At 39.6% G+C, this 17,143-nt stretch overlaps 1 protein-coding gene across 2 annotated transcripts in view; it reads right to left on the bottom strand.

Annotated features, from left to right (window-relative positions):
* LOC106533968 (ribosomal protein S6 kinase 2 alpha) overlaps positions 1-15,361 on the bottom strand; it is a 50,444-nt gene extending 35,083 nt beyond the window's left edge. The window contains exons 1-2 of one of the 2 annotated variants that reach the window (XM_014030455.1): positions 14,619-15,361; positions 3,555-3,599 (exon numbers count right to left, since the gene is read on the bottom strand). In XM_014030455.1, coding sequence (XP_013885909.1) covers positions 3,555-3,599; positions 14,619-14,681 — 108 coding nt within the window. In that variant the 5' untranslated portion in view covers positions 14,682-15,361. The remainder of the gene's footprint in view (positions 1-3,554; positions 3,600-14,618) is intronic. The other variant, XM_014030454.1, reaches the window with a different exon arrangement.
* Between the last annotated feature and the right edge of the window lie 1,782 nt (positions 15,362-17,143).

The raw sequence follows: 17,143 nt of genomic DNA, 5'->3' as shown, positions 1-17,143 counted from the left end.
AGTGGTTTTCAGAGAACTGTCATCAGTGAAAGACGACAAGGATCTTGATGAAAACCAGGAGGAAAAGAGAAAACACTGTTTAGCATGACTGCTATGAAAAACAGAAACTAAGAGACAGAGGCTACATGCTAGGTTTATTTATAGGTAAAAAGCAAATCACATTTGCGCATGAAAGAAGGAAACATAATCTCAGATACCAGCACAATTAAAGCAATAAAAGACCAGAATAACTCAAATTCAGACAAAACATACTTGTAAAAACCACAGAAAGAGTGTGCAGATCAGTGCACGTTCATCCTCAACAGGATGACAACATAACAAAGCGTTATTTAACTCGATTGTTGAAAACTCCTGCAATTTTTCATATCACATTGTACATTGCAAGGTTACCCCCCAAAAAAAATCATAGGCTACGTTCACACTGCAGGCAAACATGACCCAAATCCAAATTTTTTGCAGCCCTAGCATAAACATGCACTGTGAAATCATAAAAAAGGGCAATGTCATTTTTCCTCTGACAAGACAAAACCAGTGAAAATTGGATAAAACCCTGAACCTGATTCAAAAGCTTTGAACAGACATTAAAGAGTTTTGTGCATTAATGAATGTTGTCAAACCTCAACAAACTGGAATAGCAACTTTGTACAGATGTGCTTGCCAACAATCCTTTCATAATATAAAATACTAATAAAAGGTCATCAGAAGACAATTACAAGCTTTTAAATTGTGAAGTGTTTTCATTTTCTCCCACACTCACACCATCATGAATTTAACCTATTTCATCCTAAGAAGCAAGAAATAAACATAAATTCACATTTAGGTATTTATTTCCCTACAATATGCAAACATGCATCAGGAGACAAACTTTTTTTTTTTTAGCAGTGACAGAGGATTAACCTCTCTGCATCCCAAACTTATGCACACAAACAAACCTTAAAGTGGACAACTTGTTTTAAGCCATCGTTCTGCTTTAATGTGCTCAGCTGTTGCCTCTAACCCCGCTCCGTCCCATTAGCTCTGCTGGAGCCAGGTATCTCCCCTGGCTGAGCTGAAGTAGATAACAGCAGCCATTATCAGATTCTCAGAATTTAAGCAGCAGCTTGATATCGATCGCTGCAGCGTCCAGTTACAACTGCCCTGCCAGCGTGGTGTCTGGGGACGAGGTCTTACTCCCACCCCCACATTATCACAGTGTGATGAACATTTTCTGAGGTTATTTAGAGACTGGTGACCTAATCTCATCACGTGAACAAGATCATATATTCTGAAGTCACACAGCGCTTGTTCCGAGAAGCATAGGCACAAAATCTGCTAAATCACAGTCCAGATCAGAAAAAAAAGATAAGCCAATTAAAAAGATTTCCACTCTTAAAAAGATCAGGTTACTGAAACYCTGCACAAGTCATTAGCACAAAATGTGGATGATCACAACTCTACTCAGGTTTCTCTGCATTTTCTATTGACCTGGTTTCTGTCATAATAAAACCAGTTTATTATTGCATACAGACAGTACATTTCTTAACATGTTATGTTTTGTCACATTTTCTTCGTTAACAATTACAGCAAATTTCTTGATGTGAAGAGGTTGACCAACTGTGCAAAGAACCCATAAAAAGAATATTTATAAATGTGAGCGTCAGTAAGATTTGCATTGTAAATGCTGTCTTGGAAAAATAAAGTGTTTGTTTATGATGAGTTAGTTTGTATCAAGAAAAAAATTATTTTGCCTTTTCCTCATTTTTATATCAAACTAGGCTAAGATTTTCAAAAATTGGTCTCTCAAAATGTGGTTGAGAGGTTCACTGGTCACTTGGGTGCAAACCAGGGCCGGTCCCAGCTAATGTGGCTCCCTGGGCAAAATTTCACGTGGTCCCCCTGTGCAATTTTCTAAATCTCACTGTCAATTGACATACATTACATTTACAATTTAAATAGTTGCGTCTTTGAAATTATTTTATATCTTTAGAAACCAGGCATTTCTATTAAAATAGCTGACAATATAATTCATTTGAAACAGAATATCAGAAGTCTGCCTCATGCCTGCCAACATCTGCTAACAGCAAAGAGGAACACCTGTTTATGTTAATGAGCAGCTGTGGAGTGAAGCAGTTCTAGGAGGGTCCAGGGGTGTTGATTTTGATTTAACAGGAAAAGATTACGAAAAATCAAGCCTGACTCAGCATAATTGCTGTTTTACAGTATACTCCCCCAGACAATTTTGTAAAAAAATTAATTGTGAATTTTCACCCATTTGAAGAGCATTTTACTAAATTCTTGGGATTATTAAAACAACATAAAATCTGTATTTAATGAAGTAAGAACACTGAAAACCTGAACTTTATGTGAGATCATAACTGAAACTTCTATTATCCTTATTTTGTTTTATATTTACACACTGATCACCAGTAGTTAGTCCTGATTGCATCACAAGATACTTTTAACAAAATATAATCTGTACCATATAACACCTCATGTAGTAACAAAGCAGCTGAGAAACCTACAGAACAAGTTACCTTCATAAACTTAAAAGAGCAGTTATTATTCTAAAAACTAAATCAAATATATTCAAAAAATGTTATAAAATATATTTGTTTTGTCCCCGATTTGTGGTGCCCTTTAGATGGACAGTGGCCTTAGCATTTGCCTATACTGTCTATGCCACGGAGCAGCCCTGAGCAAACAATAAATGAGACCTCAGCAGAAAATTTGCTTATTTTTTTCGTATTTTTAAACTAGTCTCCTACAGTCCCAGCCCATTCAGATGTGGCCTAAAGGCACCAGGCTGGTCAAAGGCATTTAGCATATCATTACCATTGGAAAACTTCTTGACTGAAACATTTTGCATGTTTTCCCCCTTTTCCAGTGCGCTCCGTTCTCCTTCAGTCACAGCACATTGTTCTGAGAGGAAAGAAGAGATGACAAGCTCTTCCAAAGACTTCTCCCTCGAGAACAAGGCCAGAAATAAAGGAAGCAGTGGACAGCAAGAGGAACGAGCGTTTCCCTTTTCCTCTGCTGCATGACTGGACAGTAACAGAGTTCAGAAGGGAGCGGGATCCTGTTTCAAGCTTGGACAAAGACGCACAGAGGCCACACTAGAGAGTGAAAGARGGATTTTCAATGGGATTTTGCAAGAGCCAGGTGGCACACAGTTTGCTCTGTAGGATTTGTTTGCATGTAAGCAGGTCAGGTGAGGTCACACTCTCTGCATTACGGCCTTTCTGCTTTGATGTAAACACATTGTGGGGCAGAGAGCCGCTCGATCAGCCTCACTCAGACACTGTTCAACACATTAAACAGTGGCCGGCCGATTCCCTCAGAGGACTCAGCTCCAGCGTGAATCAATCAGCACACAAATGTAAGCATATGACACATCGCAGACAAGAAAATGGCCCAAATAGATGATTACGAGACATAAAATTCACTTTCAGGTGCTCAGCTTCACAGAAAAGTACGAGAGTCAAACTGCAGGTGTGTCTAAGTTTTCAGTTTCATTTGGAGGATTTGTGTCTTGATGTCTTTTGTTCGTGTGTCACCGTTCCAGAGATTTCACATACCTTGACAGCAGTTGTGACTCCATCCTCAGCAGTGCTCTGCCCATTCTGTCAAGAAAACAGACGTGAAAACAATGAGTGTTTGTGACAGCACATGTACCACATTTGTCTGTGTAGGAAAGTGGAAAAAAAAGAGAGATACTAGAGAATATTTGCAAGACTGTGTGGGTGGCAGCAGTCCACTTTGCTCCTCTACAGGCAAACCTAATAATGTGAGGCTCCCGCAGAAAAGCACATCCTTTGTCCATTCCCCAGCAGGTAAACCTCTTTGAAAAGGCTAATCACAGTTATTTGTAAAACAATGTGCTACTCATGGCTGTTGTGGATTTTGAACACGCAATTTGACTCGGATGAAATTATGAGATTGCTTTTTGTTTGGTTGCACACAACAAAAATAGGATGTTGGGGAAAAAAGGATGTGATTAAATCAAAGCTAGTTTGGAAGCGACCAGTTTACAATGTGAATCTAAATATCACATAACTAATGATGATGTCCAATTAATACTCCTTGATTATTAAAAAAATAAAGTCTTTATTAAAAGTTATAATGCCACAGCATGGAGTTGGGTTTGCATTTCAAACCAGGAGGCTGGATTTTTATTTTGAACAAAACTGAAGAAGAAAAATATGTAAAATACAAAAAAAAAAATCACATCAAAACTGAATGCAACATAAGGACTAAAACAGGCACGGCCAGTTCATTTGAGCAGGTTTGGTTCCAATCGGCTACAAAGAAAAAAACAAAAAAAATAAAATAATAAAAAAATAAAAATAATAAAAAACCCACATAATTCTCCCCAAAACTTATAAACGTACTTCTGATAAATAATAATTGTACTTGTGTAGCAGGACAAGCCAGACAGACAGCCATTTATCATTTATCGCAGAGGTTCTCAAACTGGGAACAGTTGGGTATGGACAGTATGGAACGTAGGGCTGGATGATAAAAATGATATATCTCGTGATAAACACATGTTCAATATCAATAGAAAATATGTTTGATAGAATGTCAAAAATGTAACTTACAAAAGTTTATGAAATTTAAATAAAAATCACAGACAGAACGGGACTGGTCTGTCTGTAGCAAAATAACGTCTGTGGCTGCAAAATCACTTCTCACCTCCTTTATCCAAGCCGGCAGAATTTATTCTTTATTTGGCTTCCTCTGGCTCCCAAAATAACTGTGGTCACCTTGATGCACACAACGTTTACTACATTAACAGCTCCTGAAACTAACCAGTTGATAAAGCCCAGCTGACAAGGTTGGTGGCATTAAACTCACTTACTCACTGACTCTTTGGTAAGCTAGCAACAGCCTGTTGAGTAACATGAGCAGCAGCAGATTTATATTTCATCATCATGCCTCATAACTGCTTAAAAATAAAAAAGAACGATGTAGAGCAAAAGGAGAAAATGAGCGCAACAGCTCAAGAGGAAGTTACATCACTATCAGCCTTTTTTATCTTCTCGTCTTTATTTCATATAGGTTAAAAAAAAACCCTATTCAATAATTATCGATATCGACGTGATACATTTTTCAGGAATATCGCCGAGCCCAAATGGAACATACATTTTCTGAAGTACAACTTTACAAGTTTTTGTTTGTTTGTTTCAGATCACTTATTCGTGTTTATACTCTCACATCTAAGTTTTAGAGGCTGTTGCAAACAGGAAACAAGCAAGATGCAAATCATTGTCACTAGCCAACAAATGGCTCATCGCCAATGTAAAGTGACCAGAACGACTTATTTCAAGATGAAACTGCTGACACATGAATTCTAATTATTACAGAAGCCCTCCTGAGTCCAGAGCACTGCAGCCCAGTGGAAGGACGAGTTACCCGTCCTGCTGTCCTTGGGTCACAATGACCCATGAGGCCTCAGTTCTAAAACTAAAGCCTCATGGATCATTTTAAATAAACGGCAACAGAGGGTTAAACAACCTTCCTGCTCTCCACCCCTTTTTTCCTGCTTTTTACTTTTTTGTCCATAACAGAAAGGCGACCCTGATGTTGTTCACATCCTCCGTGTCTGCTTCCTCTTCCTTTAGATTGCTCAGAACGAGACAGGCAGTCAACACAAAGACAAGCAGAAACATTAAACATCAAACCGAGAGTTGAGATACAGACAGCAGAGCTGATTCAATGTTATATATGTCAGGGATGGGAGAAAAATAACAGTTCTAGTTCACTCTTACTGTTAACACACTGCTGTGTTATTTGCACCTCGCCTCACAATTGTGTTCCACTCTAGTTATAAGAAATGTATTTATTCTGGATGTGTGCTTCACTTTAATTTAACAAATAAGGGTGTTTTCACACCAGGGAAGTCTTTGGTCCACTTGTTTAATCCGATCCAAATAGCGGACTTTATTTTTTTCCTTTGGTGTGGTTTGCATTCACATTGTGCTTTTTGCAAGTGGACTATAATTTATAAACAAAGCCACGCAGGTGATGGCCATTGCTCCCACTGGACATAAATGACGGGGGCGGGACAAATGTGTGCCGCAACCTAAAGGAGACAAGATGCTCCGCATTCTCTGACCCACAGCAGCTCAATGGGCCTCATGCAAGAACATGTTCGTATTCTTCTCCTAAATTTCTCTTACTTTTGTTTGTACAAAGGGTTCYTARGAACATGTCACGTCAGATTCAACAAACTCTTCAATCTTCAGGAAAAGTGTGTAAATGAGCTGCGTAAATTCCACCTGTTCATATGCAGCTGCTCGTGCACGCAAGAGGAGATTAGTATAATTACCACCCCAAAAACACCATATAAGGCTATGTTTCCTGCCTCAGATACAAGGAAGTGTRCATTCATGAAAATGACAGCGAAAACTAAAAAGAAGAACATTACGAGTTCAGAGATTGAAGTCCGTCTGTCAGAGATCCAGAAAAGAAAATCTGTCATTTTTAGCAGGTCAGCTGTGGAATAAAAGGACCTGCTAATAGTATAAACAACTGTGTTAAATTATTTTCATTTATTCAGAAGATACAGCGCTGCGCACCGTACACCCCCCCCCACCCCCCACACTACCACCACCACCCCCGAGCGGCCGCAGGTGGTCTCAGATGCGGGTCTGAAATAAGCATTTTAAAATGTTTTCAAAATATGTCTGGCACTTTGGAGAACATCTAGGACTCGCTGGAGGGATTATGTATCCCATCTGGCTTGGGAACGTCTTGGAGTCCCCCAGGACTTGGAGGGTGTCACTGGGGAGAGCGGGGTCTCTCTACTGCTGCCCCTGCGACCTGATCCCGGATAAGCGACAGAAAACGGGCGGATGGACAATTTATATTGTTAGTCTAAATTATTACATTTAAAATTATAACTAATTCAAGCAGAATAGCATATTGTCAAGATAATCATGGAGTGTAATTTATTTTCAACTCAAAAATATCTTCAAACTAACGAAATATAAAGTTATTAGGGAGGAAAATCTATCTGGATAACAGCAGACTGACTGCTGGTAAAATATACGACAGGTCTGGACCACTCGTGAATTTTGTTCGTATCTGAAAAAAATCTTAGAATACGAAAACATTGGTGAATGCCACAAATTCTCCTAAATCACTCGTACGCACAACTTAAGAACAAATCTGTGCGTACGAACGGTTCTTGCATGAGGCCCATTGTTTGTAGCATAATGTTAGCATTAACAACACTGGAGGGCTAATGTTGCTCAGCCACTGTGGCCCGTGAAGTCCAAAAAGGTGCATGTTTCCTGTATGGTTCAGTTCAAGGCCGGTCTGTATTCACACCAGAAGCAAACCGCACCAGAGTTCATTTGGAAGTGGACCAGGACCACCTCAAAAATGGGCCTTGGTCCGGTTGTTTAATCCACACCAGGATTTGCATGTGTATTCACACCTGCATAAAAGGTCCAGACCAACAGGGGAAAAAAACTCTGGTCCGTTTCAAGGGGACCAAATGTTTCAGGTGTGAATACGTGGGACTTTAGACAGCATCTCAAGGAAAGGAACGGGATTGATTCAGTCAGAAATAGACTCATCATGCAAGCTGAGAGAAACAAAAAATCAGAAACAGGAACAATTTAAAGCAGAGGTTAAGTTTAAAGTCAGTGTTTAAGAAGAGCTCATTTAAGGGAATTCGGGGTGAGTGGGTGTTTTAATGATCAGCCTGACTTGCAAATTCAATCAAAGTCTTCCCACCTCAATTAACTTTCCGACACACGTTGATCTAATTTTGACTCTTTCACATGTGCACAGGTGGCTGTGTTTACAGAAGCAATCAGGAGGTGGAAATCTTAAGTCTGAATGTTTTATATGCCAGTGTAAGAAAATATGTGTTGTTCAAAATGGTGTGTCTGAATAAACAGGAATCAGCTGGATTTATTCTTAAAACTGTATTTTCAATATTTGACTCGAATCAGGTTCACACAGCAGTCAGACCACAGCGTAAGYCCTTGAGCTCATATCAAGAAAACCCAAACAAAACACAGCTGCCCTGCTCTGAGCAGAGAGACTGCAACACACTAACAGCTTCCTTCTATTATAAAAATGAGCCAACCTTATAATGTACATCTCTTCCTGGTTACACCCAAGGAGGTATTAGTTTTTACGTCAGACGTCAGAACGTAACTCATTCTTGTTTAGGCTAAAGAAAGAACACGATAAGACACACACCAACTCTTGTTCTGTTATGGCCTTAAAGCTGCAATGATCAGAAAGTATAAAATACAAAACTGCATCTAACATTCAATTAATCAATTACAGAATTTCCTTCACCAGAATGGACTTCCTCCATGAGAGCAAACGCACACTTCATGACAAAAAACCACATAAATACACCCAGTCATTAATAAATCAATATTGCCTGCCAACTCTCATTTACTACCACATCCAATTTGAGCTCAGTATGTGACTAAGTTGTATTCAGTTTGTGTTGGCTAATGTCAATTAGCTGTATTGACCATCTTGAATTGGACTGACTCCAAAGATTAATTAGTTGTTGATGAAGATCCAGTGATTAACTGAAAGCACCATTAAAATCTGCCCAATGGTTCTTGTGATCATTTGCTAACAGAGATAAACAAGAATAGTATGAATGATTGTGTTAAAAATATGTAAAGATTGGTCCAAAAAGTACACCTAACTTTTTTTTTTGCCCTTCTGGGGATTCCAGCATGATCAGACAATTTCAGAGAAGTGGCCCTTTGTATGTATTCGGCGGATAAATCAATGTTTTAACACGGCGATTAGAGCAGCGCTGCGTTGTAACTAGGCAACTAAGAAATACAAAACCCATTATTTATTCCCTCTCTCACGCTAATGTGATCCGATGAAATTCCTCTAATCTAATGTGTCAACTACTATTGGCAGATTCTGGGAAATGCCAGAAAAAAAAGGGGGGGAGGGTAAAAAATGTTCGATTTGTTGTAATTTTTTAGAAGGATTTCACACAAACAAAAGAAACCAAAAAAGAACATGTAAAGACTGAAACCGGGGATCAACACCAACTTTGCTCCACTTCCTGCCGGTACGACTYGACACCATCACACCGACAGATTAACCTTTAACTCGAAAAGTCAAGAGGAAGGAGAACTCACAGGGCACCTATCAAGGAGTGAGTTGTGTTAACAACCCCTCCTCCACTCCCACAGCTCTGCTCAGGTGGCTCACACGGAGGCACGCAGGTGAACTTCACACACACACACAGGTAACCTGACTGTGCACTGCTGACCACACCCACCGTGGCGCACATTCCAATCATTCACCCTACTTTCTCCTCTCTCCTCCCAGGCCTGTGTGATCCTGCTCCGTACTTGAGTGCTCTTGATGCACAGCACACACTTTTACTTTTCGTTGTGCTCCACCTCACCCACACACACATCTTGGGACCGTTTATGTCCAAAGATGAGCTGTATTAAAATCTCTGTCAGCTTGTGGGAATTTACAGACTGCTGCTATCAAACAACAAAAAGAAGCCGCTCRCCCCACGTCGGCATGAAGCTCCGGCTGAGTGAACCAAAGATCAAGGAAACCATTGATCTGCATAAGGCTGGCCTGATATGAACTAACAGAACCAGGTGATTTACTGTCAATCATTGCTAGAGTTTGGACTAAAGCCAGGAAAGACGCCCATATTTGGAAGTTACTTGTTGAGGGGAACAGATTTGTCCCATTAAACTGCGAATTCACTTTGTTGTACTAACAGTTATACGTTTTTATTGTGTAAATGCTCGATAGCATTCACACCGATGAAATMATCCATTTTCCTTTAAGTTTTTTGGCATCTAACTTTTCAACAATTCATATATCAAAACATCCAGCTCATTTATGCCGTATGTGCTTTTGGTATTTCAGCAACTTATACTTTTTCAACTACCTAGCTTCCTCTGTCAATTTTTTTCCTCATTGAAAATAAATGGAGCCACAAACCCTTCAAAATGTTTATAATTCTTTACTGCACTTTTRACATTTAGTTCTGGTTCTGTTTTTTTCCCATCAAATTCAGCTTCCTTCAATTTCTTTTTTAAGAAATGTTAGCTTTATTCTGCTTTTTCAGCTATCCTTCTGCTCCTTTCAGGAGCTTCTTTCTGTTAATTTATGCTTTTTATGCTTCTGTCTGACTTCTGCTAGTTGTAGCTGTTTTTTCCTTTTTTAGCTACTTGTAGCCATTTTCAGCTAATTGCAGCTTTCTTCATCTAAATTCACATTAATTTCATCTTCTTACTTTTTAATTCAAACAACACTCTTTTTGTGTCTTTGTGCTAATTTCAGCTTTTTAAGCTCCATTTTAGCTAATTTTCTGCTAATTTTAGCATGTTTTGCTTCTTTAGCAGCTTTGGGGGAAAATGACATTAGCCATTCACACAATATTTTGTAGGAAATGCAAATTRTCTATTTTTTTAAAATAAAACAAACACCATCCCAACTTAAAAGTCTCACATTTTTTGAAGGGATGAATATTGCCCATTACCTTTTTAGCTTTAAACTGAAAACACCGTAAATGGGATCAAGTTTTAGCCATTTTTATTAAACCTTATAATAAATTTATGTGCAATCTTAAGTTATACTGTGAGATCTCACAAGATGTGTAGCTCTATTAAATGTGTTGGGTATGATTCAGCTAAATTAAAGGTTAGTTCAAAATCTGTAAGACTGATAAGAGTTATAGCCATTTTTGTTTGCTGAAGTAGACTAGCTGTTTTTCTGCTATGTGGCCACAACATAAACGTGTTTTCTGTGCRATGTTCACTTTTAATGTTACCATTTGGCACTGAATTGATTTGAATGAATTTGGATTTTTGGAACTCTTCACTGGAAACATCTGCCTGGTTCAGAACTTCTAACAAACCAGACTTAACTTGTTAAGAGAGAATGATGTGGGTGAAACCAGACCATGTGGCTCTGTTTGACAGGAACAGGATAATTGTAGTTGCTCATTTATCAAAGGTGATTTGCTGAAAGCAAGTTCATTCCCAGCAGATGGGACCATGTGTTGAATAAAAGGGCTCCAAGCGAACAAATATATATTTTTTGAACAGCTCATTGGTATTGCTTCCTTTGCCGCTAAATAAAGCACAAAAAGGCAATTTAGCCGAGTCCCATTAGTAAACCTGTGCTCACACACTGAGTCATAGGGAAAGTAGCTTCTCATCTGCTAGCCCCTTCAGCACACCATTTTTCTTGTGTAGATCGGAATGTTTTTGTTTACTCTCCACCTTCTGCTCTCCAAGAATTCCAAAAGTCTGTCTCCGTATATCCCATCTGTCCATATGACTTGTCTCTCTTTGCCGAGCAAAGACAGCCCCCACACCCCACCCAACACACACACAACATGCTCGTTGGCACAGCCTCACTCTTTCTGCACAGTCAATCTGAACCCTGAGCCGTTTGTCGCTGCCATCAGGAACTAAAACGTGCAGCTGGCTAGTGGGTTTGTGACAGAGATAAATGGCAAAAATCCCATCCTGACTGGCAATAGCTGTTTATGGGATCAAATTAAAGACAAAATCTGGTGTCTTTTATTTCAGGAAATAAGGATTTATTGTCTCTGCTGTCGTTTAACATAAACACCTCTTTTTTCCTTGTCAAGAATCACACAAATACGGAGCTGCAATTATTTCATGCACCGAAGGCTCGTTATTTTTACAGCCTTAAACTTAGCACCGTTCACAGGCTCTCTATCACCATCTGTTCTGCTGTGACATGCTACTCGCCCAACTCGCATGCTGCACCATTCTGTAAATAGTCTGCGAATAAATCTCCTTCACGGGTGACACAGTTTTTCAAATCAGCCAAAGTTTTTTTTTTCCCATTTCTGTACGATGTGCAGGTTTTCATTCATCACTCTCACGTACTTCTGTGCCCAGAAAATGAGCACTCTTGATATTAGTAGCAAGGTCAAGACTAATGAACCASGGGTGCTATGGGTGGGAGTGGGGCAATAGCTTTTCCTATACCCTCCCACACACACAGGTTTGTTTTTCTATCCCCATGGAGATTGTGTATTGACTCCCATTCTTTTTTTTGGTAATTTTGTAGCTGACCTGGAAAAATAAATTATCCTTTAAGGTCCTACATTTCTTCTCAGGCCAAGAGTCAGTGACCTCTTTTGCTTACCTTAAAATGTCATGTTTTATGATTTTACTCTTTATCTTCTGCTTTCTCTCGGACAAAGTGTTTTAAGATCAGGACAACATCTGTTAGAAGTAATCATTCTTGTTGCTGTTTTATCAAACATCATTCTCTCCTTGGCCCAGCTTCAGCACCAAGAGAGATGTTTYTTGTCTGTCTGGATAATATTCTGTTTAAATGCATTTGAAACTGCCTCAGTGCACACATTTTGTACCACTGCTCTGTGTGACATGATGTGTGTCTTGCAAATTGCAATAAATCCTATTGACCATTTTCACGAAGTACTTTTTATTCTTGGATCTCGTGTTTCTGTCTAGGTAAAATAATGATTTCCATCACAATAGCCTAACCCTGACCATTTACCCTAAAATTAACCTCACACCTACCTGATCCTAAAACTAACCTAAACTCAATTCACATCTTGGTCATAAATCAAACCCCCAACCCGAAATTAGCATCCCTACCCGTGGGGACCGGGCATTGGTCCCCACGATGCACATTCAGTCTCCAAGAGGCTGTCTTTTTCTGGAAATTGGTTCCCACGATATAGCAAAATCATGCCCCCCCCTCCACACACACACACACACACACACACACACACACACACACACACACACACACACACACACACACACACAACACTTTCACGGTCATTTATGTTAACATAAAAAATGGACTGATTTTAATGAAAATCTCAGAAAGTAATCAATGTATTGTTTATATATATATATATATATATATATATATATGTGTGTCTCTAATTAATCTCAAAATGATTAAAAGCTCACTTTAGACAGAAAACATGTCCAGGATTAAATCTTTGTTGATAAACAATAATTAGAGCTGTACGATATATATTGCTTGAGCGTCGTCATCGCAGTGTACGTGTACGCAGTAGTTATGTTGAAGGAGGTAAATTAAATCAATGTGTTATTTAGGGACTAAACCACTACACCATGAGTCATTGAACTAAATAGTTGTGTACAGCTTTTATTTTTGACAGGTTGCTTCCTTTGACCGTGGGTGGGTTTGTGTCAAAAAAGGCTAAAACTTTTATTTTGTTTTGAAACATCTGGCACATTAAGGGCAACGTTTTTCAGAGGTGTTGTTGTTGAACTGTCGAATGAAGGAGGAAGACGACGAAGGCATTGACGAAAAAGTGGACAAAGACCAAATTTGCAGAGAACTGAAGGAAAAGAGATAAAACCCGATTAGCACAAATGCTAATGTTAAAGCGTGACAGAAACTAATAGACACAGAGGCAACATGTTAGGCAGTAAAACGCAATTTAAAATAACAAGAATGTCTCCAATACAGACAAAAACATACTTGTAACTTGCCCAAAAAAAAGAAGTAAGGCACGATGGCAGCAGATCTTAAAGTGTGACTCCATTTTTTTCTTAAATTTCCTGCAGCCCTAATAGAAATTATTAAAACCTTGACTTGTCAACAAGTATCCAAGAGTTGCAGCCTAGTATGGTACTACCACTAGTAACTACTCCCACACTGCAGTATTCTCCAAATAGTCAATATCTGACAGCAGCATTTAAAAAAATCTCCTAACATGTATGGCTTTTGGTCTTGGTGTGCCACCCCTAGAATTTCAGTGGCCTCCCCATTTGGCCCCCCTTTTAAAATTTTCTGGATGTGCCTCTGTCACAAATCAATTTCAGATCATTCATGCGCTCAAGTTGATAGAGAGATAAACCCTAACTCTTTAATGTCTTTCATCTAATTAAAACAACAAATAAATTAATTAAAAAACAAGCTCAACTCATGAATCTCAGCTCAGCAAATGGAGAACATTGTCTGAAACTGTGCACACATCAAGCCCCAAGAAACATGGGTATCATTATAGCTTTACCTGCCTAATTAGCAGGAAGATTCAAAGGAGTGAATTCACTTGACAAATAAAGTATGGGCCACTGGTTGCTTCTATCTGCCCAACAAAAATCCTCAACACAACAGCTCAATGTGCATAAAGAAGCAGTCAGRTTGTTCAGGGACAAACTGAACAATGATGCTGCATTATAACAACAAATCTTTCTCTCATTCTTCACTGACCTCTATGGGTTCTGAGTTCATTATAGGAAAATTACTCGTAATTTCTGTTTGATAAGTCACCTTCTATTTCCTGTGGAGTCATCAGATCAGTTTGAACAAGACAAGCAAGATGATAAAGTCAAGCAGATCACAAAATGTTTCGTTCTTTAGGTTTTAAAAGTGATTTTAAACTGATAGGGTTAAATTTAGAATATAATAAAATTTTGTTTTGTCAGGATTGCACAGAGAAAGTCCTTCACAGGTGACAAACTGTCTGCCCCTGAATCTTTTAGACTCAACAAAAAAACATAAACCAATAAAACTTGACTTTATATGACAAGAGTGTGTTAAAAACCTCAACAATAACTTGTAAACTCGCTTCTAAAAAGTGAAAAAAATCTGAGCACATTTTCCTTCATTACCTCTGTTTCCAGCTGCACCAGCTCCATTGTGGGCCATGGCTCCGCGATCTGTGCAAGAGGCATTTTGGCTGGGTTTGTAGTTTTCTTTTATATTTCTCACGCACTTTTCGGCTGCGCGAGTCAAGTCCCAAGTCCAAAAATCTTCCTGCTCAGGTCTCAAGTCCAAGACAAGTGGAGCAGATTTCTCAGCGCTCCCTTTGCGCTCAGAAGTGGAGGAAAAGGCGCATAAAGAGGCTCCAGCCAAGCAGCTTCACAAACAATCCTCTGATTTAATGTTGGGGTCGGTTGGCCTGCTTTATGGCTTTTCTTTTATTCTGTTGGGAATAAAATAATCCGGTGAGGAGAAGCGCAAGCTGCAGCAGTGTCCTTGCAGGTGAGAGCGCTTTGGCAGCTCAGGTTTGTGGCTTTGAAGAGGAGGAGGAGGGGGGAGAAGTGGGCAACTGTAATCCTTTAATTACCAGCAGCGCTGAGCAGGAGTCTAAAAGCCAGAATGAGGAGTTATCTGCGTCTCTCTGCAGTCGACGTCCTCTCGGGATTTCTGCGTCTTCCTGCGCTCCTGATTTTTTTTCCCCTCCCGGTGAGCGGTGCTGGGGGGAAAGACAGTTCCCTCGGTGTGCGCCAGCAGCTCCCCAACAGTCCGCGGCGCGCGCACAGACCTCGCTGTGACTCTGTAGTACGAGCAGACTCTCAGCTCGAGCTGTCATTGGCAGACTCCAACAAGATTTTTTTTTAATCCAGCCCACTTTTTTTTTTTTTTTTAAATCTTCCTTACTTGGTCCGCCCAGGTCCGATCGTGCCATCATCTGGTGGAGAGATGAACTGTAAATACGTCATAGGGCGCGTGATGCCATGAGCTCTGCAGCACAAACTCCATCAGATTTACACTTTAATAAATAAATTATGCAGATAAAAGCTTGGAAAGAAACTTGCAGTTATGTATTTTTCCCTGTACAATGATCACAAACAGCGCGCAAATCGACGCTTTTTTTTTTCATTCGGAGTGCAAATCGCCCGCTGCGTTTCATGCCAGAGATATGTCAGCTGTTGTCGTTTTGATCAAACGTGGAGAACACTCATTTTTTATCGCGAGAAGTCTCGTAGTCTCTTTTGTGAACGACTCTCAGCTACAACCACACCAAACTCTCATTCTCTGTTAAGCTGACTGAATTGGATTGGCGCCACAAGTTATTGAGATGAAGAGGTACATTCAATGATTATTTTCTGAAAGTTTCATTAAAATCCATCATGTGGTTCACAAGTTATTTTGCTAACAGACAGACAAAGTCGGCACCAAATAGCTGCCGACAAATATTAAAATAAAACTCTTTCAGAATCTGTTAGTGCTCAAGTTATATGTTGGGGTTCAGTCTCAGCTGCCATATTGAATTTTGTATCCTTATCTGAGAAATATAAGTTCCAGCTGTTATTGTGTTTTCTAACGTCAGTTGGCCATGACAGACATCTTTAATAAGTATGACTCCAAACATTAATCAGTTGTAGATTTATGTCCAAAGATCATTTCCTGAAAGTTTCATTAAAATCCATTGAGTGGTTCATGAGATATTTTGCTAACGGACACATAAGACAGGCAAACACATGACTGTCCGCCTTTCAGCTGTGGGTTTGACTTCATMAGGATATATTTAATACACATTGTGTTCAGACCCACATCATCCCTTCCTCTGAGTCTAAAAATGACACATTGTTGCACAAATTACATAACTTTTTCCATTACACAAGAACAATGATGTAAAGGAGACAAGTTGTGAGGATCCACCGGTGCAGAGGAAGTCGTGACTGGTGCGGTTCTGATCCGGAGCACTCTTTTCATTGACAATAGGTGATCTTCAGCGGCATCACGTCTCCGCTTCATTCACTGCAGACTGGATTATGCTCTTGGCTGTCTTTGGTTACCATTGGCAACTAGAGGCCATTCATCCGCCTTTCTTTCTGGGTCTGATAAATTTTTGATTCAGATTCAGATGAAGACAGCATCTCGTACGCTCAAAGATGTGGTGAACGGGAAGTGTCTTTTTGTTTTTTGGCGCCTGTGTTTTGATGGACGTGTCGTGTAAAAGTGTAAATGCAAACTGTTGATAGAGCCTGCCTGACCTCGTAGTGGCAGCTTTATCACGCTTATCTGGGAACATTTCCTTCATTGTGCTTGTTGCATCACATTCTGTGATTTCTGGACTCAAGCTGCTCTGCTTGTCTTTTCACAATCAAAGAATTCATTCCGACCTGAATGCCCACTCACAGGAAGCCACTGGAAGTCCGTTTTATTGGCCATCTTTATTCAGTTTCTTTGGCAGCTAAACTTTGAGCTCTACACACAGGGGCGCATATCACCAGTTTTAGACGAGGATCATCTTTTGTTGGGAAATCGTGAGAGTTGTAGCGATTTCAGTCAAACCTTAAAAATAACATTATGTCAATTTTATGAATCAATCAAATGCAATTTGGAGACGTCCAGTGATTCTTTTGTGCTAAAGTTAGCTGCAGTGGTTGATGAGGCATTTTGCTAA

Source organism: Austrofundulus limnaeus, unplaced genomic scaffold, assembly GCF_001266775.1.
Source record: "Austrofundulus limnaeus strain Quisiro unplaced genomic scaffold, Austrofundulus_limnaeus-1.0 Scaffold1064, whole genome shotgun sequence".
Lineage (NCBI taxonomy): Eukaryota > Metazoa > Chordata > Actinopteri > Cyprinodontiformes > Rivulidae > Austrofundulus > Austrofundulus limnaeus.
Note: the sequence above shows the minus strand (reverse complement) of the source record. Positions and strands in the feature narration are given on the sequence as shown.